Consider the following 22,059-nt stretch of genomic DNA (forward strand, 5'->3'; position numbering starts at 1 on the left):
TTTGTCGGCAAGTTGATGTCTCTGCTTTTTAAGATACTGTCTAGGTTTGTCATCGCTTTTCTCCCAAGAAGCAGGCGTCTTTTAATTTTGTGACTGCTGTCACCATCTGCAGTGATCACAGAGCCCAAGAAAGTAAAATCTCTCACTGCCTCCATTTCTTACCCTTCTATTTGCCAGGAGGTGATGAGACCAATGGCCATGATCTTAGGGTTTTTTTGATGTTGAGCTTCTAAGTTAGTCTTTCGAAGGTGCCCAGTTCAAATTTTGTTAGTGTTGTCATTATTTGTGTCCCACCTGATCATTCCCCCCCACCCCCACGCTTAGCAGTCATCATTCATAGCTTTAAGACTAGGCTGCTACTGCAATATGCTCTAAACAGAGATATTCTGAATACTTTTAAAAGTATGTTGTAAACCACCCCTGACCTTCGAATGACATAAATAATAATCAAGAAGCAGTAATCACTGGAGAACAGGACAGCTTGTTGGGGCAGGTTGCTACCAACAGAATCTTCTTCTTTAGCTACTTAGATGAAATTCATGGTGGAAATAATTGCTTTTTAGTTTGTCCTTGCCTTTTTAAGCATAGGTATAGCTTATGCTTATATCACAGGTACAAGATAATGAAAAATGAACCAGTGGGGGAGGGGGACCTATGATGGAACCATATTTCTTTCAATGTTATTGTTGTTTTGCTAATAGCTAGCTAACATATTTCTGACAAATAAAATCTGCAGTCCTTCAAATAATGTGCTTTTTTACTTCTTCAAATGATGTGTTTATCTTTAAAATACCTTGGAATAAAGATACACAGCTGCAGGGAAACCTGCACAAGCATATTAATGTCATGAGATGAAAGAAAAGAAAATAGTTGCCTGCCAATAGGTAATTTGGAAAGAAAGTTCATATGCCTGCAAATCTGAAAATGGAATATGAACAGCCTGTTTTTAAAAAGTGTAATTCATCACAATTAAGAATCCACACATCTGGATTTCCCCCAAAACACAAGGATTAAATTACATTTCTTACCGTAAGTTTTTTTTTTAAAATTAGGATTTATTTCTAAGCCAGTAATCCTATACACTGTGAAGATGGTAAGCCACATTGAAGACCATGTCGTTTTCCATTATTAACCTAAACCCTTCAGATCCAAGGCTACTGATCGTGGATGAGTATGCCGATAACCCACTTGTTATCTTCCATGGAGATATTGGAGAAAGGGAATTAGAGCCTGGAGATGGCCAGCTGAGAGGAAGGAGTAGGAAGTGCAGTGGTACCTCGGGTTACATACACTTCAGGTTACAGACTCCGCTAACCCAGAAATCGTACCTCAGGTTAAGAACTGTGCTTCAGGATGAGAAAAGAAATCGTGCGGCAGCAGCGGGAGGCCCCCCATAAGCTAAAGTGGTGCTTCAGGTTAAGAACAGTTTCAGGTTAAGTTAGTCAGGTTACGAATTAAGTACGTAACCAGAGGTACCACTGTACTCAAACCATAAGGTTCCTGCCTTTGTAAACTATCCCAACAACACCCAAATAAGCTCCAATAGACAAGAGGGGAAGGAAAAAGCAGGTGGTGCAGAACTTAAGAGCACTCCAAGCAGGCTTTGGAAGGTACAGTGCATAGAACAATTCCTGTCACTCCCCAGAGGAGGAAGAGACATGTGGTGGTGATAGGTGACTCCCTATAGTAAGAACTGTTCTACAGTGGAAGAGTCTCCCTCAGGAGGTTGTGGACTCTCCTTCCCTGGAGGTTTTTAAGTAGAGGGTTGGACTACACAATTCTTGGGTCCCTTCCAGCTCTATGATTCTATGATCAAACTCTACAATCCTATGATCAGAAATGTTAAGTAGTCCAAAATACAGCAGTCAGAATACTGGCTGGGGTTCCACTGAGATCTCACATAAACCCTATTTCAAAATAGCTGCATTGTTAATCAGTTTGTTTCTGGGCCTAATTCAAATTGACCATGGTAATGTTTAAAGTCATAAATGACTCAAGCCCCAAATATCTGAAATACCACCTCCTTCCCCATAAATTTCATGAGTGTTAAGCTCTGGGCAGAAGACCCTCTTGGAAATTCCACTGCCCTCAGATATTTCTGGGGTGGAGGCCCAGGAGGGTCCCACTGCCAGCACACAAATCCTTACAGATTACTTCTACTTCACAGGGAATAAAAGTTGTCCACCCACTGCTCTACAGCCTCATGCAGTGAGTGGCATCACTGAATGTAGATGGTGCAGAACTACGAGCAAGCAACTCATTTTTCACTTGAATGTGAAGTTTGCTGCATTCTGGGACTCAAGTCATGTTACAATTCCATGAAAATGCAGATATAGCCTATGATGCGCTCAAGGCACTTCAGTCAGCACAGAGTAGCTCTACGTGTCTGAGACATGACAGCAATAAAGGGTTCTAATGGGAGTGCAAGTGATGTGCAGTAGGACCTGCCCCACTTGTCTCATCATTGTAGCTACCTCAGTGTATGCCACTTCATCGTGCCTGGCTGCAGCTACATGGATCTACAAGCTTTATGTGTAAGAAAGAGACTTAAAAATAGGACTGACGGATAAAACAGCCAGAAGATGGGAGTCTATGGAGCAGTAGTGTCTGTTCTCTAAATTCCACTGAAGACAAAACACTGATACAAAGAGCTTTTCTCCTACAACAGACACTCAGGCTAACAAAAATGCCGGAAACATACTCTTACTAAGAATGCAGCAAGATAACAGAATATGAAAAAGATGTAGCCACTGATGCCTACTTAACAGTCTATCTGTAGTTTTTAAGGTAATTATGATATTCTGTGCACCAATTAGTATTTATTTTTATTCTTTAGTACATTTTGAATGTGGCAGCTAAATTACTATTAGTAATACTAAATATTACTATTTTTTGTTAACAAAACTTGATTTTATTTTATTTTTACAAAATCAATGCTATACTGCTTAAAAGTAAACAAGACTATACTGCATGACATTTTTGGGGAAATGGTATACATCACTGAATGAGATTACAATGGGAAATTACAACAGCAAAGTTCTGTGTGAGATTTATAACGAGTATTATAGCATGAAACATAATTCTCTTTCAGCAGTGATCTGGATCTTGTTTAGTTAATTACCAGTACTACATATAACATATTGCATACTTTTTTTACCTATTAAGAAACCATTTATTTAAACAAGAAGAAAAAATGTAATATTTATGCTGTCATCTTTTAAATTTTTCTTTTGCTTTCCCCCCAAACTGCCTTTTTCAATATGCAGAGATCATGCTTTTTGGCATACCATCATTTTGTGCCCTGCACACTGGTTTATTAGCTGTACTGGGTTTGTCATGTCAATTGGTTTGTTGTGTAATGTATTGATTGTATAGGCTCGTGGAGCAAGGAGTGTGGCAGAAGGCAGCAGACAAGAGACTCAGTAGCAAGCTGGCAGGTTCCTCTGGTGGGCTGGCAGGTCCCTCTCTTCATCTGCAGTGTATTCCCTAATAGGAGACACTGTGCAAGTTCAAAATGAGCATCAATTTTAAAAAATCCAGACAAGTAATCTTGCTCATTCAAAACAGCATGTTCAATATGAAATACGAACAGAACACAAAACTGGAACAGCTCTACTGCTGCAATTGCAAATAGCTGTTTGGCATTTTGCACAGCATCTGCCAGCTTTATGAAGCATGCCACACTGAATTGTAAGGCTGGAAGGGATCTGAACATCATTTCCTTCAATCCTGACAACCTGTATATCCATGTTACCCTGTAAGATTCTTCTCTAAGCAAACGGAGAGTCTGACATTACATTAGGGCACGTATGACAAACTTCTCTAAAGAGCCAGACTGGGTGTGCTCAGTGTCCTAACACTGACATGATCAGGAAGGGCTTTGCAATCATGTACCAGGTGTCCTTGTGGCTTCTTACGGAAATATCTGCATATTACACACAAAACTCTGATGTGAGAGGTTGTGCTTTACAATGTCGCTATTTCTTACAATTTGAAAATATTCTTTAAGAGACTTATTAGGGGCCTGCTTTGGGGGGGGGGGCATCTCCAACCTGCAGACTCAGCTGCCTCTCCCTGGCATTCCAGGAGTCAGGCAAGTCCCAGGCTGCGGTCAAGTACAACCCTCGCCGACCTCTTCCCTACTTTCCACACGGAAACGCAGGCGCTCGCATGCTGTACACAGAGGCGGTACAGCCCACATGCTAAGAGCGACCCAAAACCACTGCATGGCATGGCGCCTGCCCTGCATTTCGGATTCAGCGAGGCAGCCTTTGGTGCCCCCTCAGACCACGCAGATGCGCCCAAAGTGTCGAGGCGTCGGGAAGCACCGCTGTGTGGCCGCCTCTGACACGAAGACTTAACCGACCCGAATATACATGTGACCTGAATGCCTTTTTTCCAGCCCATTTTCTATCGGTGGAGGTGGTGGAAGTGGGTGTAAAGCTCGAATAAAGCATCTGTTTCAAAATAACCCTCCAAAATGCTTCGACTGAAAGGGAGAGAAGGCTCGCGCGCTACATTTCCTCAAACCCGGGGTTGTCGCTTGGCCACTTTGCCACCTCGACGGCGACACTCTTGGGAAACAGGTTGTCGTGAGGCGCGGCGTTGTGAGGTATATCCGCCCGTCCTTTCCGTGTGTGTGTAGAGCTTACTACTACCCGCTCACCTTCGCCCCCCCCCAAAAAAACCCCCAAGCACAACCCTACCCTGCTGCGTGAGGGGAAAGACGGTACATAGATAAATAAATGGATAATAAGTTAATAAAACAAACGTCCTCCCACCCTCAGGACGTGCCATCACCTTCGAAACCCCCCCTCCCCCCGCAACTAGGTCGTGTCATGGCAGCGGCTACAAACCGTTCCTGCCCCCTCACCGACCGCGCGCTGTCACGTGAGAAACCGCCGCTCATTCCCCCCCCCGCCCCCTCCTGCCCGGCCGGCCGCGGAGCCGACTCCGCTCGCGAGAGGGGCGGCCTCCTCTAGCCCCTCCCCTCACGGCAAGCCCCGCCCTCCGCGCCAGTGGCGGCACTGGGCGCCGCTGTTGCTACGGCCTCAGCCTCTTCCCGAAGGCGGGAGGCGGGCTTTTCTCCTGCTCGTCTCTGAGCTTGCGGCAGCAACAGCGGCAGCCTCCGCTTCCTGGTCGGTCACCTGAGGAGCAGGAAGGAGCCCCGGTGGCCCCGCTCTCCTGCCTCGGTTCCTGGGCCGCCGCCGCCGCCGCCGCCGCCATGGCGTCGCTCTTCAAGAAGAAGACGGTGGACGGTGAGTGACGGGCGAAGGAAATCTCCTGCTGTGGTGATCGCTATGGTGGGGCGGGGGGGGGGCTTTTTCCTTCCTTGGAGGTGGGCAGCCCTTCCCCCTATTCGCCCTCTGACGACACCGCACCCTAGCAAACGGGGGGGGGGGATTTCCCTCCACCCCTCGCCTCAGGGCTCCCCCCGCCCCTTTGGAGAGGTATTTCCCGGTACTTCAGGGAGTGCTCGCCCCTGTGGGCTCCCCGCTTCGCCCCTGAGCTGAGGGGATCCAGCCTAGTAGCTCCTAGTTTGCCCCTAGAGGATGATGACTTCGCCTCCCCCCATAGAAGTCTTCCTCCCTCTTCTTTCTGATTGACCTATAGCTGTCGTGGTGCCTCCTGCGCTGCGTTCTTTGCCCTTTGCCTTAAATGGACCATCAGGCTTGAATTTTAATAATACAAATAAAAAATAAAGATGCAGCTCAGAATGTAGGCTTGGGCACAATCCGTGTGTGTTGTTGGGTGGCAGTGGTGGTTGTTTGTGCATTGAGAGAGAGAGGGAGAGAGAGAGAACATGCATGACTCATCTCCTGATCATGTGTGGAAGTGTTACGTACAATGTTAATAAGCACAGCAAACACAAAAACACCTTGTGGAACTGCCAGCACCAGGTTATTGAGGGATTGTGGCTGTGAGCACATGCATGCTTACCTGGGAGTAAGCCATGTTGAACACACAGTGGAGATTGCACTGCTCAAATGGAGAAGGAGCTACTGCAGAGAATGCCTTAGAAGAAGGGCAAGGTTCTTAAGAACTGTTTTTTGCAGTAATTTTGAGAAATTGTTACAATAGATGACTGCATGTAGCCACCTATTTATTTAATAAATAAATACTTTGTGTCGGATTATTGTTTTTGTTGGTTACTCTGTTATGTATTTTTGTGTTTTTATTCTGCCCTGTGACCCTTGGATGAAGGGCAGTATAGGAATGTAATAAAAATAAATAATTATCTGTATTATCTGTATTATCTGTATCAATTTCAATAGCCCTAAAAAAACCCAAGGAAACAAGATGCATTGTTTTATTAAAACAAGAGCATTCTTTCCTATCAGGAACTGCCAGGGTTCTTCAGTGTTGCCAGAGAGCTGTTTCCTTGATGTAACAAAAGCTCTTAGTGTCCTCTTCAAAATGATGCCCTTTATTACTATTGCTGCAGTACTGGTTGATATTAAAAAGTGTTCCTTCAATATTTCCTAGGGATTATATTTGTGTGGTGTGTGTAGACAAAAATTCCACCTACTGCTGATTTCTAAAGAAGTATGAGTTAAGTCTTCCTTACTTTAGAGAAAGACACTTCAAAGGAATGCTTTGAATTACATTGAAGCATTTGGCATATTTGGGAGGGAAAGAACATATTTTGTGACTATTGCAGCATAATGTTGTGTGATCATTTCTGCTAAGTGAATTTTCTGTATGTGTCATGCACTATTACGTGTCTCCCACCTCTGTATTTTACTGTTGGCTATGTCATCCATTCATGAGTCAAAACATGGACACTCATTTTCTTTAGAACCGGGTTCTCAAGAAAAGGTGACATTTTTATTTATCTTATATGTATATTGTTTTACAACCATAATGGTTATCAAAGTGGTTCACAATATTAAAATTAGACCTATAGTTGGATGATAGTGCTACCCCAATGACAAATCTGAAATACCAGGTAATGGTCATGTGGCTTCTGGTTCTTCTTCCCTGAAAGGTGTTGATGGCTGGGAGGAGGGCATATATTCTTCAGAGTCCTCTCCTGTTCCTCCTGTTTGTACATCTCTGAGCAGATAAGATGAACGACTCCCAGCACTCAGAACTCTCACAGTCATTAGCTCTTGAAGGCACTGAGTAGTCTAGTGATGTATAAAATTTTTATCCCAGTCCTGCCAGCTTTGCTGCCTCACTGTATTACTACTCAGTAATTGCAGTGCATCAAACATAAATTTAGTATTTTCTATAACTTGCCTGATAAAGAGTTTGAGTACAAAATTTGATGGCACAGCTGGCTTTCTCAGCTTTCCACTGATATAAATTTGAAGGAGTTGCTTCTTTTGTGAAGCCTTTTGTCACACAGGACTGCTATAGGGTGAATAGATAACGAGGTTACCATATGGTTTGGTTTTCTATCACACGACCACTTGATAATCTATTACTACAAATGTGGTATAATTTCTTTTCTGTCACTTATTTTCATGTGTGGTGAATATATCTGGTAGTAAAGCTATTCCATATTTATTAATTGAAATAATTTATTTTCTGCCTTTGTTGTGCTCATGGCCGAGTGCAGTAACAAACAAAACACCCTGCCCCAAATAAACCACCCCATTAAAAGCAGAAAAACAGTAGTGATTAAAGCTGAACAATTGAACTGGACTCAATGGAAGATATATGTTCTACTCCACTTCTGGAAGGCCAATGAGGTGTAGCACTATGGTTCTCAGTGGGGAGTTCATTGTAAAGAGCAGGGCTCATGGGAAGGGCCATGGCTTGGGTAGATAGCAACCTTTGCATTCAAAGATCTTGTTCAATCCCTACATCTCCAAGTAGGCCTGGGAGAGACCATGGAGAGCTATTGTTAGACAGTGCAGATAGCACTGAGCTAGATACCAATAATGGCGTAAGTCAGCTTCCTACTTGTGGTAGAGGTTCCTACCTGAAACCTCAAGGTTCAACCTTTAAGGAAGAAAACATAAAAAGTATAAGCTGAGACAAAAACTTGTAAGTGTGAGTGCGTGGTCACAAGGATTGGAAAGTTGGCATTCTTTGACAAATTCAGAAGTAAATATATACAATAGTTTCAAACTCTCAGTATTTATACCCTGGAAGCTGCTCTGTCTCTGGTATATGCTTCTGTTTAATCAGACTTAGGCAGCATAATGTCTTCCAGATGTTGAACTACAACTCCCAATTATCCCAAGCCAACATGTTTAATAGGGATAATGGGCATATAGAGGGCACCAGATTTACTGTCTGACGTAAGTAGATAAGTGCCACCTCCTTACCTCTGATCTGTGAAGAGGTGCTTATGAGTAAATAACAAGGAACTTAAATTTTTGCATTATCACAGGATATTGAATGAAAAGTTTTGTCGGTGTAAACACATTTAGTGTTTTTGTGTGACAGCCATTTTTGTAGAGCCATTCATTAGGATTGAGTTTCATCTCGCCATCGTTACCACAAGGTCATCTAGATGTAAAGCTGCATCAAGAATAGTCCCAAACTGTAAACTTCATTTAATCCCTATTCCAGATTTTTATCTCTCCCCCCACCCCTTCCCCCACCAAGAGTACATTTGTTTTGTCTGGTTTGAGCCTCAGTTTGTTACGCCTCATCACCTTCTGCTGCTTCCTGGTGCTGGTTCAGAATACTATCCACTTGATTAGTTCCCTATCCCAATATTGACCAGGTGTTCAACAGGATCACTGACTGGAGCAACAGAAAAATTTCCCAGGGCAGTCAGGAAACTATTTGAGCCCATTTTGTTCTGAAGGAAGACCTTCTGTAACAACCCCCCCCCCCATACTTGCATCAGGAGTCCTGCAAATCTACAACTTAAAATGTTTTTTGACAACCCCCAATACCCAGATCACATTCTCTTGTCCAAAACCAAGAAAACAAAAAGAGAAAACAAACAAACCCAAGTTCAGGGTAATTCTTAGAGTTGTCAACTGAGAGTCCCCCGCTGCTATGGGAAAGCATGCCTTGGTTTAAGAATAGACTTTCGGAACAGATTAAGTTCATAAACCAAGGTATCACTGTACAAACCTCTTCATGAAACACTCTTGATTTTCTCCTATGATAATCATTCCATTGTATTCAGTACTTACATGAGACTAATTGTGTATGCATTTGTGTAAGTTAATAAGGGCAGTATAGATGCCTCAACATATATGAAAATGTTTCCTGCCAGGACTTCTTAATGCTGAAATCATTTCATCCTGGCATGTCTTGGAACTGTATCTAGGAAAGAAGAGTCTTTGAAGAAAGGATTAATGTAAAATAAATCTATGGCTGCAGTTCATGCTTTATTCATTTTTGACAGTCTATATTGTGGGAAGCAACAGCAACAAAATCCTATCATTATTGTTAGATGATTTTTTTAGATTGTGAAAGCAAGATGGAAACTTACTTTTGGGAATGTTTCATTTTCAAAAGAAATGGGATTTTTAATAGAATAAGACAAGTCATCTCTGTAAAAGCGTGGGGGTGGGGGGTTGACTCTCTTCTGAACAACTCCAAATAAATTATTTTGACTTTATTGTGTGCTACTTTGAAATGGCCTCAGGCATAAAAAACACACAAAATGTACTTTTTTATTATGAAGAAATAGATAAATGTAATCCTTGACTGGCAGTCCTATAATTTAAAAACTTCATTCCCCTCTAGAAGCCATAGCCACTAGTTCATAGGAATGTCACTTGCTTCTCTTTGAGTAAAAGAGGATAAACACTCCCAGCCTGCAAAGTGTCATATCTTTGTGGTCTAACAGGACTTTTAGAAAGTCATTACAAGTATTCTCATCTGATAAAACACAACTTCTCAATTTATAGCTAAGGGAACAACCCTCTTATCGAAATAAGAATTCCAACTCTGTTTGCAAATAGTATTTCAATACAAATATATATACTTACAAAGTAGGCCACTGAAAGCTTGAATGTTATGATTCCATAAGGTTTAGATTCTTGCACTCTTTCTATGTGGAAGAAAGTGCTGGTTTATTAAAAGGTTAGAAAATATTTGTGCTGCAGGTGGTATTTTGTTTATGCTGTGTTACAATTTCTTTGATAAGGAAATTAAAGGGAAACTTTTCCCCAAAAAATTGTGATGTGGAGAGCACCCTTTCTATAACTTCAGAAGGATAGAAAAATGAGAACAATCAAGTGCTGGTACTTGGGCACAGAAGATGGGTTTATCTCTAGTCTATTTCTACTGCATTGAGAGAGTAACAGTTTTCTTAAGTTGATATATAACTTATTTAATAATGTATCTGGCTATGATTATATGTACAGTGAACATCTTTGAAATAGGAAAAAATGCAATAATGGAGATAAGAAATAATACCAACAGTATGAATTTATGTTCAAGCAATAATGATAGTGTCAAAATAGTAACATAGTAGGTTGAATCCAAAGGTTCCTTTCCTCCAAGGCATACATAATTCAAATATAAAATTCCTCAGGGTTGGATCCAGAGGAAGCCTCTGTTTTCCTGTGGATTCAAAACAGTATGGCTGTTTTTTAAATTACGTGTACAGAAAATGTGTGATATCATTTGGTGTTTGTGTGTTCACAGAAATGAAACTGCTAAGCCCTTTTTAACTTTCCCAAGTTTTTTGTGTGGGTTAAGTTTTATCTCCCTGTTTCTTTGGTGAATGCTTTCATATTAATTATCCACAGGCAGAATGAATTGGTTTTATTGTGGTTTTATGCATTTTATAGTGAGAACATTGTAATCTTTTTTCGGTCTTTATAAAATAAAGATGGGGCATTCATGTTTAAGTCATATTCACAACTTTAGTCTCAGGTGACCAATGCCCCATGTGCATTAAATGGAAGGCCTGCATAGCAGCTGTGTGTGTATAACACTCTCCTTCTGACTGAGACCCTAAAAAAGCAGGATACCCAATCATGTGAAACAATCCTTTTAGGAGGATTTTAAACACATATTGTCTGTGCAGGCCTTCAAATGGACACAAGTAGGTTGTGGAGTCAAGACAGTATTTGATTCTGTTCCCCACATGTAATTGGTTACCTGCAACTGAAGACTATAGTATTTCTATCAAGTACAGTCATCCCTCGGGTTGAAGTAGCTTCGGGATAAGTATTTTTGGGTGGCACGCTGCGGCGACCCAGAAGTAGTGCAGCGTGTTACTTCCGGGTTTCGCTGCTCGCGCGTGTGCAGAAGGCCAAAATGACGTCCCGCACACGTGCAGACGTGGGTTGCATTCGCTTCTGGATGCAAACGGGGCTCCAGAACGGATCCCGTTTGCATCCAGAGGTACCACTGTATTATCTTATCTGCCCTTTACAGTAAGGTCCCAGGTAATATACAATTATAAAACAAGTACAACTATTCCAAATGGAACAAACACCAGAAACTGAATAAAAGAGGTGCGTCCCACTAAATGAAATACCTTAATTGTCAAAAGGCTAGGGTAAAGAGGTTGCATTCAAAGGTTCAGCATAAGCAGTACAATGAAAATGCTAGATGCACTTCTGTGAAGTGAGAGTTGCACAAATGAGGGGCTGCTACAGAGAAAGCAGTCTCCTGGGACTCCGTACCTCACACTATTCTAGTAGTCTGTTTTCTAGTTATTCCAGTAGTCTATTTTTGAGACATCAGTGATACTGCTATTAGGAGTGAAACACCTTTCATCTAAAACTTATGTTTTCACCATGCATGTCTTCACCATACTTTCTTATCCATTATACTAACTGTAAATATTTTGTTTCTTAGATATAATTAAAGAACAAAATAAGGAGCTAAGAGGCACCCAGAGGGCAATAGTAAGAGATCGAGTAGCTTTGGAGAGACAGGAAAAGCAACTGGTAAGTAATAGGAGAATCTTAGTTCATCTTTCACAATCAGTGCCCAAACTGGTTATGGTAAATTATAGTTTGTCCATTTCCTTAACACCATTTTCTGCCTGTACTCGTAGCTTTTAATTTTGGAAACATTGTATTTTTTCTTTAGATAGCTTTCTTGCATGTCTAATAGGAATTTGTTTGAAAAATCACCTTTTACTCATTAAATTATCATAGTATTTATGCTGGAAGATAAAAAGTGAACACAAACTAAAAAACAGTTTTCATTTTAATAAATAGGAATTGGAAATAAAGAAAATGGCTAAAACTGGAAACAAAGAGGCCTGTAAGGTTCTAGCAAAACAGCTTGTGCAACTGCGAAAACAGAAAACTCGAACCTATGCTGTTAGTTCAAAAGTTACATCCATGTCAACACAAACAAAACTGATGAACTCACAGATGAAAATGGCAGGAGCAATGTCAACAACAGCAAAGGTAAGCAATCAAACTTAAGTATCCCAAATATTGCTCTTAGGATTCTGGTTTTAATTTACGCAAATCTGTATTTCAACTGTGGTTTATCATGATGGGAACAAATCTAGGCTCGTGCATTTCTCCCTCTTCTGGCACTGCAGTAAGTGGGAGATGAGAAACTTTCACTTATATTTTTAATTAATTGCAGTTTAGCATTATCTTCTGAAACTTAATCTCAACTATGGCTTGTTGAAGCAAGCCAAGGTCATAAACCCTGGTCAGAGTTGTCTTGTTTTAAACAAACTATGTAAGATTAACCACAATTTGCTGGGTTTCGACAACAACAAGCTGCAGTTAAATGGAGGGTGGGTGGGTGAAAGCTTCTAAATTCTGTCTTGTAGCTTCACTTGAGGGGGGTTCATGTCAGCCTAGGATTGTTCCTGTTGAGATAAACCACAATCTATTGTGATGTCTAAAACATAGCAGCATTTTCACCAGTAATGTACTTCTGAGTTAAGCTGACATCACGGTCTGCTCCTCATACTGGTCCTGGGTGAGATATTGATATATTGCCCAGGCCTACTACCTGCCCTTCACCAGCAGGTCCCAGGTTGAGTTACAACAAGTACTCTGCAAAAATCTGACAATAAAGTACAGTGGTACTTTGAGTTACAAATGCCTCAGGTTACAAACTCCACTAACCTGGAAGAGTTATCTCGAGTTGAGAACTTTGCCCCAGGATGAGAATGGAAATCGTGTGCCGGTGGTTCAGTGGCAGCAAGAGGCCCCATTAGCGAAAGCATGCCTATAGTTAAGAACAGTTTCAGGTTAAGAACGGACCTCCTGAACAAATAAAGTTCGTAACTAGAGGTACCACTGTAATCTGCAATTTATGGTGAAAATAGTCAAGGCTTTTATAGAGTATGCATGTCTAAAGAAACAAAACTGATTAGCTGGCAAATACCTTCTCAGAAAAGAAAAAAGGGCAATATGTAACACACTGAAGGCATTTGTACTACCATGTAATTAAAAGTTTAGAAAGTCTTTTGCCTGTGGTTCCTATCCTGACTCAATCCCTCACTGTCATTTTGCAGCTGGGTAAGCACACTGTAGTGCTATATTGAGTTGTGTACGTATGAAAGCAGTGTTATAAGTAAAGTGGATGACTAAGCTGACGGATGTTCTGTTTTGACTCATGCTGATCCAAGAGCTTTTGCTCCCCCAGCTGAGCTGTCAGTCTCTAAATTGCTTGTTTGTATTTATATAGATTCACAGACTTGTGCAGAATATTGGCACATATGCATCCCATATCTCATATGAGGAATTAGGGCAGAGTACACAGGGATGTTTCATTTTAGCTTTGCAAATTCATGTTGTGATTACAGCCTGATATTCTAGTGAGAGAGTGACTTGTATGTGAAATCACTTAGTGAAAATTTGTGACCAAGCAATTGTTCTTCTGCTGCTTCTAAAGGAATTTGGAAGCAATTTAGAACTTCAAATAGAAGATAAATTTCTCTTTTTTGTATATTTTAGTATCTTAAATATTTATGTAGTTATGAACTTATAGAAAAATATTACTAAAAATAGAAATAAACAGTTAATTTTTCATTTTTGTCACAATATTTTAAGTTCAAGTGACAATTTAGGAGTAAGGATGTCTGTGGCAAACCCTTTATTATCATCATCTCCAGTGCTTTTTCCTGGGGGGACGCAGGGGGACGCATACTCCTAAACATTTTGTGAATCTAAGTTTGGCCTCACTGAGGGACAGTATTTCAATATGAGTAAGAAAATGAGAGTACCCCTAAACATTATTTTAGAAAAAAAACACTGATCATCTCACACTTCTTTGCTGTGACTTATATTTCATTTTTCTTAATCCTTAATCCTTTATTATGAATACCATTTATTTTCTTCTGTTTACCCAACAATAGCTATGGTTAAGTATAGGGCAAAACATCACAGAGATCAAAATATAAAGTAAAAACAAAGTATAGTATATCTTACTTAAAACTGTTACATTAATAAGCATGTATGTATACATCCCTGCGTACTTAAACTAGGTGATTAACTTTACTTTGTTACTGTTACCTTAAAAATGTATACAGTTAGTTTTTAGTCACTTGAAATTATGTATCAAACATAGTAGGATTCCTGCCACTTTTAAGAGGAAAGTTATGCAAACTTCAGTCCCATCCCCACACCACTCCAAATCCAAACCTAAATCCATTTCACTATAATAGTCTTTATCAGTTAACACTTAGGAACTAGGGACTGAGGTCTATACTTGCACTCTTCTGTCAGGTCCTTGAGTTCTTCCTCTAAGTTTACTCTTCAGTCTTCTCTCAGGACTTCTGCCAGAGTCCAACAGCCCCTGTCACCTCAAGTTCTCAGCAATCCTACTGATGCTTGACAGCTGAACTCCCCTGAAGGCTACTACTAGATTAGTGGCATTAGCTCCTGGTTTCTCTTTGGCTTCTTAAGCCTCTTGATATGCCCTGTCTGACCTCAACTTTCAGAGCCCAGCCTAGTCTGCTGTCTCATTAACTAGAGCCTGGCCTTTTATTTGCTCCAGTCAGAGCCCACCCACCCAATAGCCAATCATTTCAATTTGAGTAGAATTGTGTCCTCTCATTGGCCTATAAGTGATCCAATAGGATGAAGCAGAATGTCAGCAAACTCACCAGTTAGAGTCTACAGGATTCTGATGCCTTGGCTCCTTTTTATAAAGACAGAAGCCTCATTCACGTAATCATCTCTTGTTTGAAACAGTGCCAACATAGTATCTCCACAGCTCCTGGTAGAAATGCATAACCATTATGTTCTATTATACTATTTTAAAATGAAAACTCAACCTCAAACTCTGATTTCTCTGTGCTGTCAAATAATCTTAGAAGAATTTTGTGAATGTATGATTAAAGGAGGGTATCATAATAGCATGTAGAGAAGGGCAGCCTTGCAAATAAGTCTGTAACTATTTTGTACATCATCGACCCAGACTAGAGAACTATCCACCTTCAATACCTCCTTATCAGAATTGAGCTTCAGTTTATTGGCTCTCATCACTGGGTCTAAGTGGCTTTTGAATGCTCTACTGCATTAAAAACCAAAACAAATCTCTGCAGCTGAAAACCTAGCACAGTAGGAAGCGGGCTGGAATAGATGGTTTCTACCTGATACGCTTACAGATAGTTGTGGGGAGAAAGAAGAAAGTTATCCTCCACTCACATTCTGAAGTCATACAGTTTCTTGTACAATTCAAAATTTTACCAATTGATTCTGGGGCATGTGAAGTGGTATTAAAGGACTGGTGGAACCCCTTTCTTCCAGTTTATAAAAGCATACCAGCCAGTTCATATGCAGAGAGGGGACATAGCTTTCTGGTGGTATGTATTCCTTGCATGGGGACGATGCCATGTTTCATCTGCAACATTTCCAGTTAAAAGTTGGCAGTGCTAATTAAAACCTATTGCCAACAACACTAGAGAGCCACTGTCAGTTAGCAGTATGGGCTGACTGGCATTAAACCTCCTGAGGCAGCTCAGTAAATGCTAATCACTGCCACATCTTCCTCCTCCTACCCTTTCTTTAAGCACTTTTGAGATTTTGAGGCAAAATGACCTCAAGAGAGCCCCAGAGGAAAGCCATTGGTTGAAAATCCTTCCTCACAGTGAGTCATTGGAGCAGCAGGAGAGGAATTGATGGGCAGTGGGTGACCCTGTGGTAGGCTGGGAACAAAAAACGTGTTTTGTTGGTGTTCCTGATCCACTGCCTGATTGCTAGTCAAAATAGGCAGCGCTGGGGTAGACACACTAATGGCCTGACTTGATATAAGTCAGCTTCATGTGAGGCAAGTGGTTTACTACATGCTTGATGAATGATAAAGTTTCATAGGGCCAGGAAGAGGTTTTCTAAATTGTAAGATGTGTAGGCATAAGAGTAGAGGTTTTACGCCAATCATACGGGGTTCACCCTTCTCATAATAGCTGTGTTCAGCCATAATGCTAAACAGTACCTTAGTGTTACATGAACAATGTGACTCATTCCATGCCTCCCTCCTTCCCTTATCTGGCACAGCCATGATAGAAGCTTTCACTTCCATTTTAAACAAACTGTTGATGGTCTTAACGATAGCTCACAGAAACAAGCCAATTCTAAATCAAGGTGTATGATTGTTCCAATAAAACCATAATTAATATTAAGCAGAGATTAGGATTTGAATTTGACACTGACCTGCAGTTAATTGAAAACAAATGAAGGCAGCACTGGAGGGAGAAGAACAGCTGAGATGTTGTTAATGTAATGCTAAAATATAATTTGGTATTACATCCAAACCAGGTCAATATCAGGAAGACCCACCGGCAGATTAGACTTTGGAAAATGTATACATTAGATGGACGTACAGAAGAACTGACTTCTACGCAATAGTGCATTCTACTATTTTTCTGATAGTTCTAGATGTGCAAAGACTAAAGATTTAGTTGTATGCCTGACATTACATGGGAACTTGTATTCCTTGGAATTTATTTTCTTCTAACACCTTAAAAGAATTCAAATATTATGATGATGTGTTCAGCAGTTTTACTGTACTGTATATTGGCCACATTTATTCATAAAGGTTGTTGTTTATTGCTAGACAATGCAAGCTGTTAATAAAAAGATGGATCCACAAAAGACATTGCAAACTATGCAGAACTTCCAGAAAGAAAACATGAAAATGGAAATGACTGAAGAAATGAGTAAGTTATGCTTTTTCATACAATGATTAAAACTGTTCCCCGCTTCCTTTTTGGGTTGGCAAGACCACCAAATCAAGATAATAATTGGTTCATGAGCTTGTGTTTAACCTACATTTGTTGAAATTATTAATTGCAGGAACATCTATTTTCATAGCCTTCCTTATTACTTTGGTATGGGCTACATAGAAAATAGAGGCAAGGAAACATGAAAATGGATGGCCAGAAATAGAGGGGCAATGTTAATGTCATGGGAAGAGCCATGTGGAACACTAAAGCCTTGGCCTGCTCAGCCCATTCAGATTTCAGGAGGATATATGATGCATTACATTGCTGAAGCATTAACCAGTGCTGCTTTTTAAGTGGAATTCCACACTTAAAAAGTGAACCACTAGGTGCAGAATATACATACATGATGGGGGATGTTGTCCCAGTTATGCTATCAAAACTGCAACCTTAAAAATGAAACTGCTTTAATAGCACAAAGAGCTGCTTTCCACAAACTATTCCATAGTTTTGTGTGAGGTAAATCTTTCCAGCTGTGGTCTGCCTGATCCAATATCATAATGTAGATGTCCACCATATGTAAAATAGGTAACTTGGTTTTTCACATGGCTGATTCTCTAGAAGCCAAAATCCTTTGAGGATAATGGAATGGGGAACCTGACAATTCTTGGGTTTTCGCCCCACCTTTATGTTAGAATAACACTGTGTGAAGTTGCTACGCTGCACTAGCAACGGCTGCTATTCCCAGCAGCATAACAAAGCCATATCTTGTTGCACCATGACACTGTCTTAGCTGGATGCCTAACTGAGTACAATGTGCATACTAGTGATGGCATGCTGATGCAAGTCTATTGTGCCCCCTCATAAGTGCTTATCTGCCAGTATAGAGATTTTTTAAAATGTTTGATTCGGATTCAATTCAAACCCATGGTTTAACCTACACAAGCTTATGCTTTCATTCTTCCCTCTTCATGATATCTTCACATACAATAGAAGGCTGTGCTTTTACTTTAGAAGTTCATCAAGATCTGGAAACAGTGGCTGGTTCAAGCTATGATTGTTAAAAAGAAATCAGGTTCAAATCATGGCTTGATGTCCTGATTTGCTGACTAGGGTGTCTGCTAGTGATGCTAAATATTGGGAAACAAGCCAAGGATTGTGGAGGCCTGTTAACTTCCATTATTCCTGACAGTACACAGATGGTTTTATTACTAGTGCTGGGGCAGGTGAAGGGTTGGTGGGATGGAAGGGAGCTTGGTGGGTTGCAGGAGAATAGGGAACATTAGAGAAATTGTAACGAATAGCCAAGCTCTTTTTTGACTTTGGGGGAAATAGCTTGGCTTTATTTGGGAGCATTCATGGTCAAAAGAGCATTAAATCCCTAACTAAAAGCACATTGGCTTTCAGAGCTAGCATTGTAAAATTATAAATTCTCCCTCCTAATGGATTTGCTTTTTGGCTCTGTTTTTGTATTGTATATGTTTAAAGTTGTAAGCTGCCTTGAGGGCCAAAATCACTTTTAAACGGGGTGAGCTCCCGTTGCTTGGTCCCTGCTCCTGCCAACCTAGCAGTTCGAAAGCACGTCAAAGTGCAAGTATATAAATAGGTACCGCTCCGGCGGGAAGGTAAACAGCGTTTCTGTGCACTGCTCTGGTTCGCCAGAAGCAGCCAGTAAAGCGAGATGAGCACCGCAACCCCAGAGTCAGTCATGACTGGACCTAATGGTCAGGGGTCCTCTTTACATTTATAACAGTATAAACCCACATATATTATTGCTTACATTATTTTATTTCACTTTTCTTCAAAATAAAGCTGTTAATGTGTGCTGGGATGTAAAAGTGGTATGAAAGATCAAGGTAGCAATTATACTATTACAGTTCTAATGAAGCTTTTGTTTTCATTTATCTTTAAGTCAACGATACCCTGGATGATATTTTCAATGATTCTGATGAAGAACAGGAAAGTCAGGATATTGTGAACCAAGTCCTGGATGAAATTGGTATTGAAATATCTGGAAAGGTATGAAGAAATTATCTTCCATTGCTCTTGAAAAGTAATCTGCCCCTGTCCTTACATTTTTATTGACTTTTGTAGTGCCTTCTTTTTTGTCTCTGTGTTTTATCATTTTGATTACTGTGTCTCATTTTGCTTGCCTAAATGTAACTTTTCCTCATTTTTCTTTCTAATAGATGGCCAAGGCTCCTTCAGCTGCCAGAGGCATGCCATCTGCATCAGCATCCCAAAGTGCCACAATTTCTGATGAAGAGATTGAGCGGCAGCTCAAAGCCCTGGGAGTAGATTAACCCCATGGTGACGAGCAGCCTGCCTTCTGCAATTGCTCCAGTGCTGGCATGCACATGAATGTGCAAGACCAGTATCAATAAAAACCAAATTCCTTTGCAAGATCTTGCCCGAGCCATCTTTGGTGACAATGAATTCTAGAAGCAGTTGGAACAATTAGTTGGAATCAGTTGAGACAGAACACCACAACATGCAAACAATGCAGAATGTGTATACATTTGACCAAATTGGATTCTGCTGTAAACAGGAGCAACCGTTACATATGATCTAAATTTGGATTGGGTACAATTATCTTTTTCTCCAAAAAGCACCAATACTCCATTTTTCATTCAGCTTTCTAACCTTTCTGAGACTATTGCAAGCAGCCTTTCTGGAGGCATTTCATTTACGTATCTGTTGCAAGCACACCAAGAGACTTCTTAATTTATGGTATTAAATAAAACCTCACTTTTTCTTTCATTTGGAAGGTGGCTGTTGTATTCTTCAAGCAGAAGATGTATTTAAAAGTATAGTGGGTTTTTCATTAAGCGCCTTTCTAGGAAATCATTTTTGATTCAGCCTTGTTTTAAAATATACATTTCTAATATAGTCCCAAAATTTTAGAACAATACTGATATATAATTATCTTCCTGGAATCAAGGTTGTGGTCTAATGATATGTTATGCTAGGAAAATGGTCTGTAAGGAACATACTAAATAACTTCCATTGTACTGTAACACAACTAACTTGAAGGAATTCTGTGCCTTTGTGTACATAGGGTGAGATCTTCATGCACTGAGGTTCCTCCTTTCCCTTACTCTCCCTGCAGCCTCCTGTGTGCCCCCAAAATCTGCTCTGGGGTGCACAAGGGGGCTAGAGGGTGAAGAGAGAAGCAGGAAGTTCAGTTGCACAAGTGGATTTCCATTGCACAAGGAGGTGAACATCATTGGATGTTGCCCATCGTGTTTGGTTTATTTAATTAAGCTTAGAATTGTGGAAATAATGTAATGTTAAAGCCATTATCTCAACTTACATAGCACTGAAAGAGTTATGTGAACTCAACTGCAACCGCTGCTACAAAGTATGTAATCTACTACCAACACCTGAAATTACATATTTTTCATTGAATAGCATTGTACATATTGCTATGCATTTTTTCATTGAACAAGTGTTACCTTTGAAAATATACTTTATTGTCCATATAGTATGTTTGTTCTGTTTTATATCCAGTTGTTACACACTAATTGGAATTATGTATGCTTGACTATTTAAAGGAAATAGGTTCACTTGGTTATAAAATTGCGCCTAATATAGTAAAACAGTGGGTAACTTGGTGTATTATAGGGAACATAATTCACATTGTGAATTACTGCCAGTTGTGAAAGGGGATTTCTATTCCTGAACTTCTTTGTGGCCCTGGTACTAATTGTGAGAATGTAAATTAACAAGAAAATGTCTGCTGATTGTTTATGAAGAACAGAAAAAGAAAGTAATTACTGTGACTATCAACTCACAAGATACGCCATAGGAATAAGGCAACAGCAGCCTAGGTCTTCATTTTAGTATAGAATTATGATTTTTCTGGTTAAACATAGGATCAAAGCAATCAAGTACATACACAATTTGGTTTACAATTTGGTTTTGTAATTACTTAAAATAGACTCTATGTGGCTAACTTCAGCAAGATCTCCTTTTTATGGATTTTGTAAAAATCAAATAAAAGCTTTTAGCTCCTTGAGTGCCATTTTTCTGTTTGATTATTTTTAAAAATAGTTTTTTAAAAATAGTAAAAGCACCCACTAGTCAGTGATTAAGGATGCAATCCAAACCCCCAAAGTGCTGAACGGGGGTGCGTGCATTGGATGGGGCAGAGGTTTCCCTCTTCCTTGTTCTGCCAGCAGGTGATGACAACACTACTTTTTGGACTGCTTGTGATTTCCTGCCAGCGGTAGCCTGTGGAAAGCCCTGAAATGCACCTTAAATGTGAGGCAGTAGCTGAGGCTCCACTGGATAACAAGTCAACCCCACTCCCATCTCTTAGCAGCATTGAGTCCAATCCAGGACTTGTGTAGCCAGCAGGTGTCCACCAGAATGAGTGACAGGGCCACAGAGATGGTGGCTTCACAGCTCCATCATGTTCTACTGCCCATCTTGGGTTTGGATTGCCCTGAATGGCTGTGGCTGCAACCCTAATCCCACTTTCCTGAGAGTAAGCCCTGCTGAATTGAAAAAGAGAGAGTTAGGACTGAGCTGTGAAAGAGGCTTAAAGTAAACTAACCGATATGCATTCATAGCTTTGATATTACTCAAAATGTAAATGTAGCCAAGAATTCTTGTGTTTTTGTAGAGAAAGTTATGCTAATGATAATGACCAGTGAAAAAGTAATTCATCTACTCTAGTGGGAAAGTTAAAGTATTACAAATGCTGCCCAACTAAAGCTGGACAATCAAACAATACTTGAAAATGTTTTGTCAATGGTGGGTGCTGAATAAAAACATTTGAGGGAGGGAATGGAATGAAGGAACGCCTCCTAAATGAGGCACTAGTGAGTGCCTCCTTCATTTCAGTTTCTCTAATAATGCTAGATCTAAGAGTTTCAACTCTCTCCCTTCACAGTTGCCATTGTTTTTGGGAAGAAGGCTGCTACTATGCATTTGTGTCACGCAGCTGTTAAAAGTACGGGTTCCTTGGCAGAATTTTATTTCTGAACAGTGTGTTGATCACCATAAAATGGAAGCTGGAGCATCAAATTCATTCA

General features: G+C 40.4%; 2 protein-coding genes across 2 annotated transcripts in view; both read left to right on the forward strand.

The window, feature by feature from the left end:
- The window catches only part of LOC310842814 (uncharacterized protein), a gene marked incomplete at its 3' end in the record, with an annotated part of 217,824 nt that overhangs the window by 36,422 nt on the left and 159,343 nt on the right, over positions 1-22,059 (forward strand). The gene's annotated exons all lie outside the window — the stretch shown is intronic.
- On the forward strand, positions 4,989-21,038 carry CHMP2B (charged multivesicular body protein 2B). The gene is made up of 6 exons (XM_083737449.1): positions 4,989-5,258; positions 11,734-11,825; positions 12,102-12,296; positions 16,915-17,017; positions 18,933-19,039; positions 19,210-21,038. Exons 1-6 carry the CDS (start codon positions 5,225-5,227, stop codon positions 19,321-19,323), a joined length of 645 nt encoding a protein of 214 aa, XP_083593575.1. The 5' UTR covers positions 4,989-5,224; the 3' UTR covers positions 19,324-21,038.

The sequence above is a fragment of the Podarcis gaigeae genome, assembly GCF_964106915.1.
Source record: "Podarcis gaigeae genome assembly, chromosome: 4".
Lineage (NCBI taxonomy): Eukaryota > Metazoa > Chordata > Lepidosauria > Squamata > Lacertidae > Podarcis > Podarcis gaigeae.